Here is a 20881-nt window from a genome sequence, read left to right as displayed (position 1 = left end):
GTTCGAAGCTCGTGTAACCCACGTTATCGGGGGGAACACTCCAAAATGTCCAGTGTGTGAAGTCTTTGTGACCATTCAAACCAGTTTATCTTAAAACTGGGGAGGAGGGGTGGTCAGTGAATGGTGGTTCTAACATTAGGAGAACCTGTCCCCAACTTTTGTGCCCAAAACCGTGCCGTCCTGGGGGCCACCCCTCAAGCAGGACTCCAGGTGGCCCCGTCCCGGGGGTCGACTTGCTGCAGGGGGAGCTGGGCTGTCACCTCTCTGTAGGGTGTCCCCAGTTTTAAAGAACCCGTAAAGCCCTCTAACAGAACCCCCCTTGTAAGAGCCCTGGGGTCAGTCGGGCTGTTTCTAACATGTAAGCACAGTGTGCGTCGGTGAGTTACCCAGAGCTGTTTCTGAGGCAAGGTGCTGTATCTGGTCTCTACTTTCTTTTCTCTAATTGTCTCTTTCTTCTCATTTTCAACAATGGACATATCTTTTCATAAGAAGGAAAAAACGCCGGTTCCTGTTTGGCGGCATCGGGCTGTCGCGGGGTGGCGAGCGGGAGGGGCTGCGGGTCGGGGCGGCCTCTGTGGCGGGGCCGGGCGGCTGGGGCCCTGCCTTCCTGCCTCTTGCTCACCTGTGCTCTGGTAGCAGCGTCCGCAGGCCTCTGGGGACAGCAGCTGAGCGTGAGGAGGGGCACGGTGGGCGGGGGCCGTCTGCGGGACACTGCGCCCCTGGGCACCCGCGCTCATCTCTGGTTGTGATTGCAGAGCCGCAGGGCCGGAGCCCTGAACCAGCCTCTCTTCCGACTCGTCAGCAGCTGCTGCCACCAGCCTGTCCCCTGCCCGGGGTGCCACCGTGCCGCCTCCCAGCAGGTAAGGAAGAGCGAGTCCCGTGTGAGGGCGGCGCCCCCTGGAGAGCAGGTGCCTCTCCAGCAGTGACGGGCGGGCCTGGGGTGGGGCGGGCGTCAGGACCCTCGCGGTGGCCGGCTGCTCCCAGCGCGCTTCCCTCTCCCAGCACTTGTCTTCGCCCCCACGACCCGCCCCCGCCAACCCCAGCGCAGGGGCGGCCCTTACAGAACCTCACAAGTCCCCTCACAAACCCCTGTTGTGCCCCCAGTTGGGCCGGCGGGGGAGGGGAAGCGAGCCATCGTGGTGGGTGCAGGGCTGGCCGGGGTCCCAAGCTCGGCGCCCCCCTGAACAAAAGAGCTATTCCCTGTTCCAAGCGGGGAGCCGGCCAGCACCCCACCTCCCCCTTTCGCCTAAGCTGGTCGGTCCCTTCAGGCCCGGGAGGGGCGGGTCCGTGCTCACTGGCAGAAGCTGTCCCTCATCCCTGAGGCATCTCGCAGGGACGCAGACTGCGGCCCTTCTGCCAGACAAGGCATAGGGACAGCCCGCGGAGAGGAGCCCTGTTAGGGCGGGCGGCTGAGAAGGCACAACAGCGTCCACTCACCCAGAAACTCCAGCCACTGCGTCCAAATGCAGTCAGGGAGCAGCCCGGGGGTGGACCCACCCCGCCTGCTGCCCCAGCTGTTGCCGAGTTGTGCATAAGGGACAGCCCGTCAGAACCTCCCATGGGACCTGCCCATGAGTGAAGGACTCGGGGCGCCCAGGACAAGGAGCTGTCCGACCCCGGGTGACAGGGCCTGTCCCCCAAGCAGGGGCTCGCTCCCCCTCTGCCTCTGCTGCTAAACGCTCATGAGTCAACGGAGGGGTCCAGCGGCGGCCAGGGCACACGGTCAGCTCCGCTCTGTCTCCACGACAACCCCGCTCCCGGCCTTCCTTCTGGGGTCAACGTGGGGTGTAGATGCTCACACTCAGAGGGACACAGTTACCAGGTCGCGCTGGCACTTGGTGCCTGGATGGCCTCGGAGGGCAGGAGTGGTCCTCAGGTGGGGCTGAGGGGCACCCGGCCAGGTGGTCGGGGGCTCGGGGACCTTCCCCTGGGGGTCACATCTGTAAAAGCCTCGGTGGTCTTTAGCTCCGGTTGGCAAATCCATTTCCTCCTCTCCTGCCAGCTATGCCGCCGGGCGGCCCTGCCTGCCCTGGGCGCGGGGGCCCTGCCGCCCCTTCCGAGCCGGGCAAGGCGAGGCTCACTCGAGGGCGGGCCTGTCCAAGCAGAGCAGCGTGGACCAGATGTGGGGGTAGAATGTGGGGGCAGACCCCTGTTTCTGCCCTGAAGGCCGCACTGCATGAGGAGGGTGGCCAGGCCAGGAGGGGCGTTGGGTTCAGCTACTGAACCTCCCTGAACATGTTCCTGCACTTGAAACCGAGGGCGTTGGGCCTGGCCTCGGAGTGCCCCTCCTGGTGTCACGTCGCGGGGTTTGGAGCCGGCCGTTCAGCGTGGGCCGCAGACCAGCAGCAACTGGGACCAGTTAGAAATGCAGCCTCGGGACAGGACCGGCCCCCAGCCTCCCAGCCGGAATGAGCCTGTCATCGAGGTCCCCAGGAAAATTCAGAAAGGACTGATCTTGAGAGCCCTGCAGATGCCGGGAGGCTGTGCCAGGGGATTGGGTGACACGAGGGCACCCCAGCCGCGTGGGCCTCCACCTCCGCACCTGCCGGAGTCGGCCCAGCGGCTTGACGTGCAGACGCCTGCGCTGCGGGTCTCGGGCCAGGTCCCTGCACATGTGCTGCGAGGACCCATACACATGGAGAGAGAGTGTGACCACACATGACGCAGCATGCGGTCACTGCCGGCCACAAGAGCAACATCTGTAAACGGGTCCGCGGGCTGAGGGGCAGCAAGCGGGTGAGTGGGCCGGCTCTCTGCAACCTGTGCCGGACCTGCCTCCTGGCGGGTGCTCCACGTGGCCGCAGTTAGCGCGGTCGGGCCCTTCCGGGGCCCCTCTAGTTTCCGCTCCATCTCCCTCCTGGGCAGGAGTGGGGACTGGGGGCAGGAGGGCTTTCTGCTTTGTTGTTGGTGGTGGTTTTAAGGTGAAGAAGGTCTAAATGTGCTGAGGAGAAGGCACCAGGAGCAAGGACGTCATGGGGAAAGCGGGGTGAGGGGCAGAGCCGTCAGGAGGGGCAGCACCCGTGTGGAGAATGGGCTCTGGGCAGGGAACTTCCAGCAACACCAACCCACCGCGTGGCCTGGCTGCCAGGAACATATTCTCGCAGGCTGGAGCAGAGCGCCCAGGACCCACCCCGTGCAGGACCGTGGGTCAGTGTCTTGCAGAGGTCCTGGCCTTGCCCCAGGTCAGTCCCCAGCGGTCAGTGTGCCCAGACTCAGTCAGGCAGCTGAGGCCGGGTCTGTCCTCTCCTGCCTCCGCCAGGGAGAAGCCCTTTCTGCCAGTCCCCTGCACACCCCTCTACGTGTCCCGTTGGTGAGGACAGCTCCCCGCCCTGGCCCTGCTGCAGGAGGCAGGCAGGGAGAGAGTGGCGTCTCGGAGGCTCTGCTGGCTGGGACAGCGGCTGGGACAGCAGCGGGGATGGCCAGCAGCAGGCGCTGGCGCAGGGGAGCAGCCACCGTGCTGGGTGGACACCAGGACACAGCGGGCGAGGCAGGGAGAGGGCTGAGCAGGCTCTGCCTGTCTCTGCTCAGTGGGAACGAGGTCACCCACTCAGCACACGAGGACAGATGTGGAGGGAAGCAATGGAGACTGAGGGCTGAGCCCGTCAGGAGGGGAAGGGGGTGAGGCAGCCGGGGGCGACGGCCCGGCCACTCTGAGGACGCGCTAGGGCCGGTCTGTGACTGTCTGATCCACCAGCCCCGGCCTCGGGCCACACAGCGTCCTTCAGTGTGAGCGGAGCAGTGCAGAGTTGGAGGGCACATGTCAGGTTTTAGGGACGAAGGCAAGACGACAGCTCTTGGGAGCGCGTGATGGCAGTGCTGGGTCCTGTCGTTTAGCTGCCTGTCGTGGTGTCCAGAGCGTGGAAAGGCTGTCATCGAGGTGACAGCGTGGGGGACACGGTGCTTCGAGGCTGCGGTCAGAGGGTGGTGCCCGAGCCCGGACGTGGTCTGGAGGGGACACAGGGGTGGGGTCGAGGGGGCGGGGGCTGGCAGAGAGGAAGTGAGACATGAGAGTCCGTGGATCTCGCTCCCAGGTGCTGGGGCCCCACCCCACCTGGACACAAAGGAGGTCCTCCTCCTGGGCATGGAAAGAAGGTGCTGGAAGCAATGTGTTTGGCCAACTTCATGGGCCGCTAGGGAATGGATGGCTTATCACAATACTAAGAAAGTATCAAACTCTACAGATGTCAAGGTCTTTCTTACGGTCGTGGGGGCAGCAAAGTGGACGGTCTGTGACCTGCTACTCCTTCTCCCCCGGCTGAGAGTCTTTACAAACAAAAGCTTTGTCACCTGGCGGGGCACTCCGTTTGTCACCCCAGGACTGTGCTCCGGAACGTGCCGCCAGACAGGCCGCGGCAGGTGGCAGACGGGCGACGCCGAGGAGGGTTCTGCCTCCGCTCTGGGGAAGCAGCACCGCAACCCTCTGTCCTGGGCTCTTCCAGGGCCGCAGGGTGGAGGAGGGCATGTCCAACAACAGCACCATCAGCATCTCGCAGGCCCGCAAGGCCGTGGAGCAGCTCAAGATGGAGGCGTGCATGGACCGGGTGAAGGTAAGCGCCACTGGCTGCCCCGCGGCCCAGGCCCCGCCCACAACAGTCCCCCACCCCAAGGTCCCCTAGCTGAGCTTGGCAGCCGAGTGTGCCCAGGGGTCCAGGTGATGCACAGCGGGCGCGAGCGCTGGGAGGGGCCCCTGGGAGTAAGCCCAGTCCTCGCAGCTCTGTTGTCGTGCCCGCAGCGAGGAGTCCCACAAGGACATCAGCCATAGTTTTATCCAGTGACTCTGCGGTTAGCCAGTACCGGCTGGTGTGACAGGGGCGCCTTGGGCAGTGAAGCTTTGAGCCATGCACTGTGCGAGTCAAATGTGCCTTCGGGGAAAGTGCAGGAAGGGGCCGGCCCGCTCCAGCCCTGCCCATCTTGCGGGCGAGTGTAGTGGGAGGGCGGAAGCCAGAGGAAGCCGCCTCCTCTCCAGATGCCACTTGGAGGCAGGCAGGAGGCTCTGAGACTCCGCTTAGGTTCCTTGGCTGTGACGGGATGAGAGCCTGTGACCAGGCTCCCTGTTTCTGTGGGCACAAAAGCAGGGGCTGCCGGGCCTCTGAGTCACAACAGACCGAGGCCCCGGCGCCCTGGGCGGCTCCTGAAGCCTCTGCCGGCCCGCGGGCAGTCCCTCCTGCAGCCCCCTCGCCGCCGAGACCTCCCCTCACGCGCCAGAGTGCGTGCTCCCCTCGTGCTCTGGGGCCTGGGAGCCCGCTCCGGCCGCCGCAGGACAGCCGCCGCCCTCCCTGGGGCTCCGGGCGCCCTGTCCCAGGAGGCGGGAGCCACGCGCAGAAGGTGACATGACCGCGGAGGAGTCTCGGGAGGGACGCAGGATGCAGCGCTGTGCGGCCATCACCACAGTCCGTCCCCAGAACTTTCTCATTGTGCCAGACAAACTCTCCTCATTTGACACAAGCTCTCCTCCCCCTCCCAGCCGCCCCCCACCGCACACAACCCCTGTCGAGCGTCTGCCTCTGTGGGTTGGCCTGCTCCAGGTACCTCATTCATGCAGGTGGAATCACGCAGTGTTTGTCCTTTCACGTCTGCTTCGTTTCGCTCGATATATGTCCCCAAGATTCATTCGGGTAGAGTCAGAATTTCATTCCGTCTATGGCTGAAGAACAGTCCATTGTACCGATACCCACATTTCATTTACCAGTTCACCTGTTGGTGGACATTGGCTTGTTTCCACCTCCTGGCTCTCATCAGCAGTGCTGCTGTGAACACGCGTGTGCAGGGGTTCGCGCCCCTTCTTTCCGTTCTCCGGGGTGTGGCCCTGCGGTGGAATTGCTGGGCCGCATGGGAAGTCAGCTTTTTGAGGAAACTGTATTTGTTTCCAGAGAGGCCGCAGCATTTCACTCTCCCCACAGCGGTGGGCGAGGGTTGTTTCTCCACATCTGCACCAACATCTGTAAACTGCCATGTGGGCCTGACATTCACACGTGACTTCAGGCACTAGACGCGCCTCACTTCAGGGCTCCGTGGCTTTGGTGGGAAATCTGCTTGGTGCAACTCCTGGCAGCAAAAAAGAGCATGTTGGTGTCAATTAGCCGGACAAAAAAGACAGGTTGCAGGAAGAGAGGGAGCCTTCAAGGACACTCCACATTGACCTTGCTAAGGACCTTGAGGAGAAGAGTCATGACGTGGGGTGGGGGGGGGGGACAGAAGCCAGCTTTCTAGGTGGGTGAGAGGTCACTGCAGGGGAGGAGGAAGAAGGGAGCCTGGAGGGTGGATGGCAGAGGGAAGCCGCCCTGAGGAGGCGAGGAGGAGCCGTCCGCACCCTGACGGGGTGTCGGGTCCAGGCGAAGGGAGGAGAGGACAGGCCGACTGTGTGGGAGCCGCAGGAAGGGAACTGGGCCTGGGGCCCTGGCGGGGGGCCCCGGGCTGCAGGGGAACAGCTGGAGGCCTTGGGAAAAGCCAGTGCAGATAGTCCCACAGAGCTGGCTCCCAGGTGGACGTGCCACAGGCGGGGGCCCGGAGGACAGCCCAGTGACAGCAGGCACATGCACAGACGCAGAAAGGGGACCCACAGCCAGCGTGTGTGCGCGCCGTGTGTGCGGTGTGTGCGCGCCGTGTGTGCGGCCACCTGCAGAGTCCCGTCTGGGCTCCATGGCCTCTGGAGGAGTGTCTGCGGGGAGGAGGGGAGATGGAAGGAAGGAAGGAAGGGAGGGAGGGAGGGGGAGAGGGGGGGGGGGGGGAGGGAGGGAGGGGGGAAGGGGGGAGGAGGGGGGGAGGGGAGGAAGGAAGGAGGGAGGGAGGGAGGGTGTTCTCAGCTCAAGAGACTGAAAGATCAGCTAATGCAAAGAGAAGGAAAAGATAAATTACATTAAGCAGTTATTTGGGTTGAAAAGGTAATAAAAAGTACTAGTGTGAACTCAGAGAGGTCTGAGCAGTTCATAGAGAAAAAATGTATTCAAAATACCCACTATTATCCTGAGGTCCTGTTTGTCCCCCTCAAAACATTGTTTGCACAAAAGCACTAGTGCCGATGTAGACTTTGTTCCAGATGCTCTGGGGGCGTAGAAGGGAGGGAGCCTTTGCGGCCCGGGACCCACGGCCAGCCCCCGCCCCCAGCCGGGCTGAGACCCGGCACGCGCAGCCCTCATCGCCTGCATGCCGCGTTCTCCTCGCCACCCCCGCCCGCCCCTCCCCCAGGGCCCGCCCGCTCTCTCCGCAACGCCAGGGCTCTGCTCCATCCTGCCCGGAAGCTCACCGGGCGTCTCCCAACAAAGGTGGGTGCTCCTCTTTGAGAACCCGTGTCAGCCACTAAGCTGTAAACGTCATCAATGTTACCATAGGCACAAGGGGCGTCCAGCACCTACGCCTGCGTGGCTTCGCGAAAGCAGACGCTCAGACGATAATGCTCAGGGTCCAAGTAAGTCAGTAAATAACTAAATAAATACAAGCGAGCGCACGGAAAAGATGACTGTTTCAGAATGTCTTTAGGGCTTCGGGGAGAGAGCGCCCGGAGCCGTGACGGGCTCGTTTCCTCGCTCCCTGGGGACGCAAGCAGCACGCGGCCCTGCCACGGGGACCGCACGTGACTTCGATCGCAACGTGGGCAGCACCTGTGTAGCAGTCACGGCGGGTACAAGCTGAGCGGCGCGTGGGAGGCTTCCGTGGAGAGCGGGCTCCAGCCCAGGCCTGTGCAGGCTGCGGGGAGTCCAGCTGCGGGGCCGGCCTGGGCCCCCCCGGAGGGGCATGGGCCGAGCGCGGGCCGCGGCCTGGGCTCCCGCGGCGCCTCTGGGAGCCGCCTCTCCGTTTGGAACCCCTGAGGGCGCCTGGTGTTCCTGCCCCAGGGGAGAGGGCAGTTGCTGGGTGGGGTCAATCCCGCGTGAGCGCTGGACGTGGTCGGATGCCTTCCGCACACCCGTGGCTCTCGGCCAGTGACCTGCAAACAGCTGCCAGACCTGCCGGGGCGGGGAGCGGAGCGGTGGAGGGGGCCAGGCCCCGCCACTGCGGGAACGTCTGCGGGATGTGCTCCCCACCTGAAAAGGGCTGCCTTGAGGCTGCGCTGTGTCAGCACAGGCCTTGTCGCGGACTGTTGGCCGGCAGACGGAGCTGCGCTGTCTGCCTGAGGGCGCGACGGGCCGGTGCGGCGGGGACGGCCCGAGGCGTCGGCCCGAGGCCGGTGCTGGCCGGCGGGGACACCCGGACCAGAGCGATGTCAGGACAAATCATGACGGTCCTCCGTCAAAGGTAGGAAAGTGTGGAGAAAACAGTTTGAAAAAGGGGAAGAGCTTTATGGGGGGGAAAGGAGTATTCCACTTAGGTTTTGACACTGAGGTGTTAGCCTCTGGTGCTCCAGAGAGAAGAGAGTAATACATGGTCAGCAGTATTTTAGACGGGGAACACAGGGCCCAAAAACTGAATGCCCAGGTGTTCGAGCTCTTTCTTACATACACGCTGCCTAACTCGGCGGAGGTTCCTTTTTCACACCGCGAGCGCGAGGGCGTCCGTCACATTCGCAGGCGCGCGCGCTCCGCGGGGGAGACCTGCCGGCCGCGCAGCGAGGCTGTGCAGACACAGGTCTGCCTCCGGGGCTTTCGCTCTCGTTTGGAGAATAATGCTCTTTCTCTGTTCATAAAAATGGTAGTTATTTTAGAAAATGTTGGAAAACATAGAAAAGTATAAAAAGAAAATTTAAATGATCTGTAACTAGTATATTTTCATGTTTTTCCATTTAGCTGTTTACCTGCTTTTCTTTTTACAAAATTGTGGTTATAATGTACATTTATCACTTTTTGTAAACAGATTTATCATTGAGCAGTACATTGTGATTATATACCCAGGCCACTAAGTATTTTCCTAAAAGGTCATTTTTTAGTATCTCTTTACTCCATCATCTGATGTATTGTACAATAGCTTATTTAACTGGTCTCCTATTCTTGGGTATTTCATTATTTCCAAGTTTTCAGTATTTTTTTTTTTTAAGTACAACAGTGAACACACTGGTAGATAAAACTTGCCCACTCCTGATTGTTCCTTTAAGATAAATTTCCACAGACTGAAAATTGCTTGGTCAAAGGATGTATTATATTCTGAAGTACTTGAATCAGTATCAGATTTCTCTATGAAAAGAGATACCAGCTCATTCTTGCATCAGCAATGTGAGAGATTGTCCCCCCCAACTCTGCCCAGGGCCGTTTTTTTAAGCCATTTCAACTTGACAGATAATAGATAATAATAAAGTAGTAAGAATGAGCAACATTTATTAAGTGCTTACTATCTGCTGTTCTGAAAACTTTATATTAAATGTGCTTAGTTCTCGCAACAGTTCCGTATGTAGCTGTTACTAACACACCCACTTCACAGAGGAGACTGAGGTCTGCAGAGACTGAGCAACTTGCCCAGGACCAGGCAGCTGGAAAGTGGTGGAAGCACAGGGACAGGGACCCAGGGCTCCCGGCTCCTGGCACCTCGCTGCTACCTTTCTGTCCCTCCTTTTCCTGATTGTTGATACCTTATTATTTCAACATGTATTTCATTGACTCTTACTGTGGTTAAACTAACTTCATATGTTAAATTTTTCTTTTGTGAATTGCCTGTTCCTACCTTTGGCCCAGTTTTCTACAGTGGCACTTACCTTTTCTTATTGATTAGTAACAGTTTCTTGAATATTATGTTACAAATAGTTTTCCACATGGGAGGAAACCATAAACTAGAAAATGAAAGAGACTGTAAGAAAGAAAGAAAGAAAGAAACAAACAAACAACAGAAGCAATACCAAATATATCTATCTTAATAATAAGTATTAAGTCGAACTAATTTAGACTCTCAGATTTAATTTAAAAAAATAGAATATATTTTTCATTAGACATTAACCTAAAATAAAGGTGCTTAGGCTGAAAGTAATATATCGTACAATATCTATATGTGAAAGACTACAAAATTCATGAATGAAGTTAAGGAAGATCTGAATAAGAGATATTCCATGTTCATGGATAGGAAGACTCAATATCAATAAAGTGTCAATTCTTCCCAACTTGATCTATAAATTCAACACAATCCCAATCAAAACTCCAGCAAGTTATCTTGTTGATAATTGACAAACTGATTCTTGAGTTTATATGAAGAGGCCAAAAAACCCACAATAGCCAACCAATATTGAAGGAGAAGAGAAGGTTGAAAGACTGACTCTCCCTGACTTCAAGACTTACTATAGAGCTACAGTCATCAAGACAGAGTGATATTGGCAAAAGGACAGACAGATCAATGGAACAGAATAGATAGGCCCAAAATAGACCCACTAAATATAGTTAACTGATATTTGACAAAGGAGCAAATACAAAACAATGGAGAAAGGATAGCATTTTCAACAAATGGTGCTGGAACAGCTAGACACCCACATGTGAAAAAATGAATTTAGACACAGACTTTACACCCTTCACAAAAATTAACTCGAAATAAATCATAGACCTAAATGTGAAAGGCAAAACTATACAACCTCTAGAAGATAATAAAGGAGAAAACCCAGGTGAACTTGGGTTTGGTGATGAGTTTTTAGATGGAACATCAAAATCACAATCCACAAAGGAAAAAACTGCTGATCTAGACTTCATTCAAATTTAAAACTTTTCTATGAAAAGTTAAGGGTGTAAAAAGACAAGCCACAGAGTGGGAGAAAATCTTTGCAAACACATATTTGATAAAGGACTGATATCCAAAATGAACAAAGAACTTTTAAAACTCAACAATGAGAAAACAACCCCATTTAAAAAAGAAAAAAAAGGAAAAGATCTGAACAGATGCCTCCCAAAGAACATGCAGATGGCAAAGAAGCATATGAAAAGATGTTTGACATCATATATCACTAGGGAATTACAAATTAAAACAACAAGGAACTCCCACCATACACCTAATGGAATGGCAAAAATCCAAACCTCTGACACCAAATGTTGGTGAGGATGTGAAACAACAAGAATTCTTATTCATTGTTCATGGGAATGCCAAATGGTGCAGCCACTTTTGAGGGCAGTTTGGCAGTTTCTTACAAAGCTGAACATAGTCTTAATGTATGATCCAATTATATCAAAATATACAATGCAAAATATGAAGAAATGTCAGGAAAAATTGACTAGTTGGTTAAGAGTCTAGTATGTCTTTCCCAGTCCTTTTTGGGTAAACTAGATAAAAGGCAAGTATGCATGTATTCATAAATAAAATTAATATATATGTGATAGACCAACCTTATTAGTTTTATTTATCAATGTATGCTTACTTGTCTTTTGTCTAGTACATATATGTGGAGATATATAATTTTACCTAGAAACTACCAAGAACACTACAGTTTTCTATAAGCAGCACTCAATGGCACATTCTTTGACCATATGCAATGAAATTAATGGTGGCAATGATGGGAAAAAGCCTGAGCCCTGGCCAGTGTGGCTCAGTTGTTTCGAGTGTCATCCCGAAACCTAAAGGTCTCGAGTTCAATTCCCAGTTAAGACACATGTCCAGGTTGTGGGTTCAGTCCCTGGTCAGGGTGCGTACAAGAAGTAACCAGTTGATATTTTCTCTCTCACATCAATGTTTCTCTCCCTCTCATTCTCCCCCTCTTCCCCTCTCTCTATAATCTGTAAACATGTTCTCAGGTGAGGGATAAATAAATAAATACACTCAAAACATAAAAGGGCATAAAGGAAGACTTGAAAAAAGGACAGTAGTACCTTGGGATTTTTTTAAAGATTTTATTTATTTTTTTTTAGAGAGGGAAGGGGAGGGAGAAAGAGTGAAACATCTATGTGTACCTGCCTCTCGCATGCCCTGTACTGGGGACCTGGTCTGCTACCAAAGCATGTGCCCTAGACTGGGAATCGAACCAGCAACCCTTTGGTTCACAGGCCTGCACTCAATCCACTGAGACACACCAGCCAGGGATTAAGATACCTTGTTCTTGAATTGGCAGAGTCAGTATTGCAAAAATGTCTATTCTCTTTAAATTAACATACAAATGGAAAGCAAATCTAATCAAAATTCTATTTCTGCTTTTGAAAAAAGCAAATTTTAAATTATTCTAAAATTTAATTAGATGGATAAATGTGGGAGAATATCCAGGAAGTTTATTTTTTGAAAAGTATGCATGTTCAATGAGGAAGATATGTAGAATTTTCCACCCAGGTATCAAAATGTGCTAAAAAGTCATAGTATTGAAAGGCCGATGACACTCCCTTAGCAGCAGGCAGCTCGGTGGGACAGACGGGGAGGTAAGTCCCTAACGGGCCGAAGCGCAAGGGAATCTGGGCTGTGATCCGACGGCTTCTCAACTCAGTGAGAACAGATTGTTAATAAATGTTCCTGGGAATTGCTAGTGCTTTGGAAAATAAAGCTGCATACATCGCTAATTCTATCCAGATAAATTTCAGATGGGTTTTATGAGTCCGTTCAGGCTGCCACAACAGAACACCAGGCTGTGTGGTTCAAGCAACAGCAACTGCCTTTCAGTTCCAGAGGCTGCAGGTCCAAGGTCAGGGCACCCACAGGGTTGACCTCTGCTGAGCCCTCTCTCCTTTGGCTGCAGACACACAACCCCTCTCACTGCCCGCCCTCTGTGCTCAGTCAAAGAGAGAACTTTCTGGTGCTTACTCCTCTTATAAACATACCCAAGCCTATCAGACTAGGGCTCAACTCCTATGACCTCATTTAACCTGTATTACCTGCTGAATGTACTACCTTCGAATGAGGCACTTTGGGGATTATGACTTTAACATCTGAGTTTTGAGGGGGGAAACAATTCAGTCTATAATTTGCATTAAAGACTTAAATATAACAAAACCATAAATGCACTAGGAAAACAGAAGCAAGTGTTTTATAATATGAATATGGAAAGGCCAAATGTATCACAAAATCCAGTTCATAAAGTAAACGTTTTGACTGCATTTAAAATTTTTTATGTGTGCCCTGGCTGGTACAGCTCAGTGGATTGAGCACCAGCCTGTGAACCAAAGGTCGCCAGTTCGATTCCCAGTCAGGGCACGTGCCTGGGTTGCTGGCCAGGTTCCCGGTGGGGGTGCGCATGAGAGACAACCACACATTCCTGTTTCTCTCCCTCCCCCTCTCCCTTCTTTCCCCTCTGCCCAAAAATAAATAAATAAAATCTGTAAAGGAAAATTTTCTGTGGTAAAAATTTCCCAATCAATAAAACTAAAAAAAAAAAATTATCATGAAAAACAAAGGGTTAAAATTATAAGAGCAAAACCTGGGAGCTGGTCCTGTTCTGAGAGGTGACTGGCAGATGATTAAAAGGGTATGGGGAAGTCCAGGGAAGGGATGTAATTATGATTAATAATGTTAAGGCCAAAAGAGTGACATTTCTAAAAGAAAATAAGTATAAATTCTGTCATTTAACCCAGCCAGAAGTCCAGAGGCAGTGCCTCTAGGTCCGCGTCCAGTGTGTCTGGCTGAACTCCTTGGGTGCCCTTCCTCGCTCCAGCTTGCGCTCATTTACAATTCAGTTTAAACCTTCCCGCCAGTCTCCTGTCCTCTACCAGACATCTTCATCCTTTAGAAATTAAACGATTCAGACGATAACTTTCTACAATCAAATTTAGAAATAAACTCAAAGAAAAGGCAATACGAATGAGTCATTCTAGAACAGGTACCAGAGAAAAGGAGAAAAATCTTTGAATTACATAAGGTGCGTTTGAAAAACAAAAAGGGCTCCCCTACCTTGAGGGGGTGTTTGTTTAGTTGGGGGCATGTGGGCCTCCAGCTGCCCTGATAACTCCTGAGAAACTTCCTCTTTCTGTTTCTCAAACGTCCTTTCAGCCCTGCCGGAGAGGCCAAATGCATAATGACACGCTGACACGCCGTCAATGTAACAGCGCCCATGAAGTCACTTCGCCACAGGCCAGCAGCTGTGGCTCCTCCCGAGAGCTGGTCTCACCCAGATGACCAGCTCGTTAGTGCTGAGGGCGGCTCAGCCAGGGACATTGTTTCCTGACTCACAGCCTGTGCTCCCTCCCTAGAGATGCCACTGGCTTTCTAGAACACTGCAGAGCTGGATCCTACTGGTTATGTTCCTCTTTCACCTCTAACCAAGTCCCAGAAACCTTTTGAGTGACTTGCTAGCTTCTATCACCAGGTAAATTATTCTTTTGGTGAAAGTGCACAATAATGGAATTTGAGAGTTTCCTTTGAAGAGAAGAGGGATACATCATAATGGAACGGGGGTCAGAGTCAGATGGGACATGTACTAACCTTTTGAAAGGTTTGGTTACATCAAGGTCCAGGTTGGATCTGTGTCGTTCTAAACAGGCTCAGTGAGGGCCTGTATCTTCTGGTGGTGAAGGCTCTTACATAAGTTAACCTGGGAATTTTAAAACTGCTTTCAAGTATCTTAGATTTACCTCTCAATGTGCGATCAACTTTTTTTTTTCTTTTTAAGAGAGAAAGAGAGGGAAATGAAGGGAGAAAGAGAGGGAGAGAAACATCAATGTGAGAGAAACAAGGGTTGGTTCCTCTTGCACACACCTCAACCAGGGGTTGAACATGCAACCTAGACATGCGCCCTGACCAGGAATCAAACTGGTAATCTTTTGCTTTGCGGGACGACACCCAACTGAGCCACGCCAGTCAGGATTGCAATCAGCTTTTGATGTGGAAAAAACCCCTTATGCTGATGACAGTAGGGAATCCATTATTTTGGACACTTGACTAAGGATTCAGAGGGGTACTCTCTGTTAGAATACTCATTTATTCACACACAGCTCCACTCCCAGCTGGATGCCATCTGCATCCAAGGACCCCGGGGTGAGCAGACGCCCCTTCCCGCTGGCCAGCTGTTGAGGATTGCCGGTGCTGATCTGGAGCCACACAAAGCTGTTGCCGGGACCATGGAAGCCATGTCTCCATCAGCTCCTGCCGCTCTGACAGAACGCCCCGCCGGGTGGCTTGGACAACAGAAATTCACTTCTTCCGGTCCTGGGGCAGGAAAGCCAGAGGTCTGGGCGTCAGCACAGCCAGGCTCTGGTGAGAGCCCTCTTCCTAGTTTACGGACGGTTGCCAGCCTTCTCCTGTGACCTCATGCGCCCGGCACAGAGACAGGTCCTCTCTCTGCTGTCTCCTCCTATAAGGGCACTGATCCCATTCGTAAGGGTCCCACCTTCATGACCTGTTCACCTCCACACACCCCCAATGCTGTCGCACTGGAGACTGAGGCTTCCGCAGAGGAATTTGGGGGGACAAACGTTCAGTGCATGGTGCCTCAGGAACTGTGTGTTGACCTCTAATGCATCCCAACGTTAGAAGAAAGAAAAGGAAATTCAAAGGATTCCCCAGGCAGTGTTTGCTCAGAACTTAGAGGAGAGGCACAGACCTGTTCCGTCCTGAGGGTTCCCTGGGGGCAGGGGGCAGCAGCAGGTTTCTTCTGCTGGGGTGAGCGCCAGGTGTGACCTTGGCGGAGACACCGGCACCTGGGGGCCGCAGCCCGGCCGCACTCCCCTGCTTTGTTTTCTTGGGGTGGAGGGAGGAACAGGCATCAAAGATGCTTGTAATTGATTCCAAGTATTGTTAAAGATACCGGGAGTGCTGAGAAATAGGTGTGAGGCACCCTGCTGTAGATGCGAAGGGTAAATGCAGCGGATGTCACTGCCAGAGTAGTAATTATGTCATCTGTCTTGTCGTGGAATGTGACAATAGTAATTGCAACGTTTTCTCCCATCATTGAAGCTTGTAATTATAGTGCAGCTACCGGGATTATGTGCTAACTTGGGCTGTTTTAATCACCTCGTTTCCTCTGAAATGTGATGGTAAAATTCCACAGTGGTTCCCAGGCTGCTGGTTCTTGTCTTTTTTTCTTTCTTTTTCTTTTTAGTTTGTATTGCATTTATTGGGGTGACATTGATTAATAAAATTTTATCGGTTCCACGTATACAGTTCTACAATAAATCATCTATGCATTGTATTGTGTGTTCACCACCCAAAGTCTGATCTCCTTCCATCACCGTTCATTCCCCCTTTACCTGCTTCTACCTCCCCCAACCCTCCTTCCCCTCTGGTAATGACTATATGTTGTCTATGTCTATGAGGTTTGTTTTGTTTTTATTTTTTTACTTAATCCCTTCGTTCTTTTCATCCAGATCCTTAACCCCTCCCTTCTGACAGCCGTCACTCTGTTTTCTGTATCCAAGAGCCTGTTTCTATTTTGTTAGTTCATTTATTTTGCTCATTAGATTCCACGTATAAGTGAGATCATATGCTCCTTGTGTTTCTCTAACTGGTTTATTTCACTTAGCATGATCCTCTCCAGGTCCATCCATGCTGTCACAAAAGGTAAGATTTCCTTATTTTTTATAGCTGTGTAGTATTCCATTGTGTGAATGTACCACAGCTTTTTTGTCCTCTCATCTATTGATGGACACTTGGGCTGCTTCCAAATCTAGGCGATTGTAAATAATGCTGCAGTGAACATAGGGGTGCATATATTCTTTTGAATTAGTGTTTCAGGTTTCTTAGGGTGTCTTCCCAGAAGTAGAATCACTGGGTCAAAAGGCAGATCCACTTTTAATTTTTTGAGGAAGCTCCATAATATTTTCCACAGTGGCTGCACCAGTCTGCGTCCCCACAAACAGGGCACTAGGGTTCCCTTTTCTCCACATCCTCCCCAACATTTGTTGTTTGTTGACTTATTGATGATGGCCATTCTGATAGGTGTGAGGTGGTATCTCATTATGGTTTTAATTTGCATCTCTCTGATGATTAGTGACATTGAGCCTTTTTCATATGTCTACTGGTCATCTGTTTGTCCTCTTCAGAGCTATTCAGATCATTTGCCCATGTTTTAATTGGATTATTTGTATTCCTGATGCTGAGTTATAAAAGTTCTTTATATATTTTGGAAATCAACCTCTTATCAGATGTATCATTTATGAATATGTTCTCCCATTCAGCGGGTTGTCTTTTCATTTTGTTGATGGTTTCTTTTGCTGTGCAGAAGCTTTTTAGTTTGATGTAGTCCTATTTGTTTATTTTTTTTCTTCTATTTCCCTTGCCCTAGGAGACATGCAGCAAAAATATTGCTAGGAGAGGCGTATGAGTTGTTACTGCCTTTGTTCTCTTCCAGGGTTTTTATGGTTTTGTGACTTATATTTAATTCTTTTATCCATTTTGAGTTTATTCTTATATACGGTGTGAGTTAGTGGTCTAGTTTGATTCTTTTGCATGTACCTGTCCAATTTTCCCCACACCATTTATTGAAGAGACTGTCTTTACTCCATTGCATGCTTTTGCCTCCTTTGTCAAATATTACTTGACCATATAGGTGTGGGTTGATTTCTGGGCTCTGTGTTCTGTTCCATTGATCTGTATGCCTATTCTTATGCCAGTATCAGGCTGTTTTGATTACTATGGCCTTGTAGTATCGTCTGATATCAGGTACTGTGACCCCCTCCAACTTTTTCTTCTTTCTCTAGATTGCTGAGGCCATTTGGGGTCTTTTTTTTTTTTTTTTGGTTCCATATAAATTTTTGGAATATTTGTCCTAGATCTATGAATTATGCCATTGGTATTTTAATAGGAATTGTGTTGAATCTATAGATTACTTTGGTAGTATGGATATTTTAATGATGTTAATTCTTCCAATTCATGACATGGTATATACTTCTACTTACTTGTAGCTTCCTCAACTTCTTTCTTTAATGTCCTATAGTTTTCCAAGTACAGGTCTTTTACATCGTTGGTTAAATTTATTCCTAGGTACCTTATTTGTTTATGTTAAAATAGTAACATATTGTTTTCTTAGTTTCTTTTTCTCATAGTTCATTATTGGTGTATAGAAATGCTGCCAATTTATGAATATTAATTTTGTATCCTGCTACTTTGCCTAATTCATTTATTAGCTCTAGTTGATTTTGGTGGTGTCTTTAGGATTTCCTATGTCATCTTCAAATGATGACAATTTTACTTCCTCCATTCTATTTTGGATGCCTTTTGTTTCTTCTTCTTGTCTGGTTGCTGTTTCTAGGAATTCCAGTGCTATGTTGAATAAGAGTGGAGAAAGTGGACATTCTTGTCTTGTTCCTGATCTTAGGGAGAATGCTTTTAGCTTTTGCTCATTGAATATGATGTTGGCTGTAGGTCGTGACATATGGCCTTCATTACGTTGAGGTATGATTCTTCTGTCCACACTTTGCTGAGAGTTTTTATCATAAATGGGTGCTGTATTTTATCAAATGCTTTTTCTGCATCTATTATTATGATAAGTGTGGTTTTTAGCCTTCATTTTGTTTATATGGTGTATCATGTTGATTGATTCATGGATATTGTACCAAACTTGCACCCTCAGAATAAAGCCCACTTGATCATTTTATATTATCTTTTTAATGCATTGCTGATCCGGATTGCTAATATTCTGTTGAGTATTTCAGCATCTATGTTCACCAGGAATATTGGCCTATAATTTTCTTTCTTTATAGTGTCCTTATCTGGTTTTGGGAGTTAGGATAACACTGACCCTGTAAAATAAACTTAGGAGTCTTCCCTTCTTTTGAATTTTTTGGAATAGTTTGTATAGGATAGGTGTTATTTCCTCTTCGAATGTTCGGTAAGACTCACCTGTGAAGCCATTCAGTCCAGGACTTTCATTTGTTGGGAGGGGTTTTTTTTTAATCCCCACCCAAGATCATTCTTTCATTGCTTTTTTAGAGAGAAAGAGGAATGGAGAGAAACATTGGTGCAAGAGAGAAACATCAATTAGTTGCCTCCTGTACACACCCTGACTGGAGATTCTATGCTTGTGGGGCAGGGATTGTACTCTCCCTGACTGGGGCTCGAACCTACAACCTGGGTATGTGCCTGACTGGGAATCAAACCTGCAACCTTTCAGTTACAGGACGATGCTCCAACCAGCTGAGTCACACTGGCCAGGGTAATGTTGGGAGATTTTTGATTACTGCTTCAATTTCACTATTTATAATCTGATTATTCAGATTCTGATTCTTCTTGATTCAATTGTGGAAGATTGTATGTTCCTAGGAATTTATCCATTTCTTCCAGATTATCCAATGTGTTGGCATTTAGTTGTTTATAATATTTTCTTATACTCCTTTGTATTTCTGTGGAGTGAGTTGTTACTTCTCTTTCATTTCTGATTATATTTATTTGGTTCTTCTCCCTCTTCTTTTCTTCATGAGTTTGGTTAAAGGTTTGTCAATCTTGTTTATGTTTTCAAAGAACCAGCTCTTGATTCCATTGATCTTGTGCATTGTTTCTTTACACTCTATTTCATTTCTTTCTGCTGTGATCTTTATTATTTCCTTCCTTCTACTCCCTTTGGGGTTGTTTGGTTTTTACCAGTCTCTTTAAGTGTAAAGTTAGATTGTTTATTTGAGCTTTTCTTGCTTCCTGAGGTAGGCTGTAATGCTATGAATTTCCTTCTTGGACTGCTTTCACTGTGTATCATAGATTTTGGGTTGTTGTCTTCTCATTTTCATTTGTTTAAGCGTAGATGTTGATTTCTTCCTTGATCCCATTGTTAAACCATTCATTGTTAATAACATGGTATAACATGTATTTAGCCTCCATGACTTTGTGTGCTTTTCAGGGTTGTTTTTTTTTTTCTTGTAGTTGATTTCTAGTTTCATACGATTTTGGTCAGAGAAGATGCTTGATGTGATTTCAGTCTTCTTAAATGTATTGAGACTTGTTTTGTGTCCTAACATGCGGTCTATTCTAGAAAGCATTCCATGTGCACTTGAAAAGAATGCATATTCTACTGATTTGGGGTGAAATGCTCTGAAGATTTCAATTAAATCTATCTAATTTAGTGTGTTGTTTAAGGCTGCTGTTTCCTTGTTGATTTTCTGTCTGGAAGATCTACCCATTGATGTCAATGTGGTGTTAAATTCCCTACTATGGCTATATTACTATTGATCTTTCCCTTTATGTCCATCAAGATATGCTTTATATATATTTATGTGCTCCTATGCTGGGTGTATAAATGTTTACAAGGATTATATCATTTTGTTGGATTGATCTTTTTAGCATTATATAATGTCTTTCTTTGTCTCTTGTTATGGCCTATATTTTGAAGTCTATTTTGTCTGATATAAATATTGTTACCCCAGCATTTTTTTTCACTTCCATTTACATGAAATATATTTTTCCATCTCTTTAGTTTTAGTCTGTGTACATATTTTGTTTTGAGGTAGGTCTCTTGTAGACAGTGTATATATGGGTCTTGTTTTCTTATTCATTCTGCTACCCTATGTGTTTCAATTGGAGCATTTAAGTTATTTACACTTCAAGTGTTTATTGATAGGTATGTATTTATTGCTATTTTATCCTTTTAACTATGTTTCTCTTAGCTTATGTTTATAAGCTAAGAATTAAGCTTATATTCTTTTTTTTGTTGTTGTTCTTCTTCTTAAAGAAGAACCTTCCAACATTTTTTATAATACTTATTTAATGGTAATAAACTCCTTTAGCTCTTCTTGTCTGGGAAGCTCTTTATTTCTTCTTTAACTTTAAATGATATTCTTGCTGGGTAAAGTAGTTGGTTGTAGGTCCTTGATTTTCATCACTTTGAATATTTCATGCCAGTTTTCTTCTGGTCTTATCGGAGCTCCTTTGTAAGTAACTAACTGCTTTTCTCTTGCTGCTTTTAAGATTCCCTCTTTGTCTTTAACCTTTGCCATTTTAATTATGTTGTGTCTTAAAGTGAGCCTCTTTGGGTTCCTCTTGTTTAGAACTCTCTGCACTTCCTAAACTTGTGTATCTTTTTCTTTCACAAGGTTAGGGAAGTTTTCAATCATTCCTTCAAATAGGTTCTTGATCCCTTGCTCACTCTCTTCTCCTTCTGGTACCTCTATGATGCAGATGTTTCACAAGGTTAGGGAAGTTTTCAATCATTCCT

General features: G+C 49.2%; 1 protein-coding gene across 3 annotated transcripts in view; it reads left to right on the top strand.

The window, feature by feature from the left end:
- The window catches only part of GNG4 (G protein subunit gamma 4), a 51809-nt gene that overhangs the window by 25262 nt on the left and 5666 nt on the right, over positions 1–20881 (top strand). For all 3 annotated transcript variants that reach the window (XM_054575486.1, XM_054575484.1, XM_054575485.1), the window contains exons 2-3: positions 756–860; positions 4440–4547. In XM_054575486.1, the coding sequence (XP_054431461.1) occupies positions 4461–4547 (87 nt within the window). In that variant the 5' untranslated portion in view covers positions 756–860; positions 4440–4460. The remainder of the gene's footprint in view (positions 1–755; positions 861–4439; positions 4548–20881) is intronic.

This window comes from Pteronotus mesoamericanus, unplaced genomic scaffold, assembly GCF_021234165.1.
Source record: "Pteronotus mesoamericanus isolate MK-2021 breed Mesoamerican mustached bat unplaced genomic scaffold, CSHL_Meso_final contig_303, whole genome shotgun sequence".
Taxonomy (NCBI): Eukaryota; Metazoa; Chordata; class Mammalia; order Chiroptera; family Mormoopidae; genus Pteronotus; species Pteronotus mesoamericanus.
Note: the sequence above shows the minus strand (reverse complement) of the source record. Positions and strands in the feature narration are given on the sequence as shown.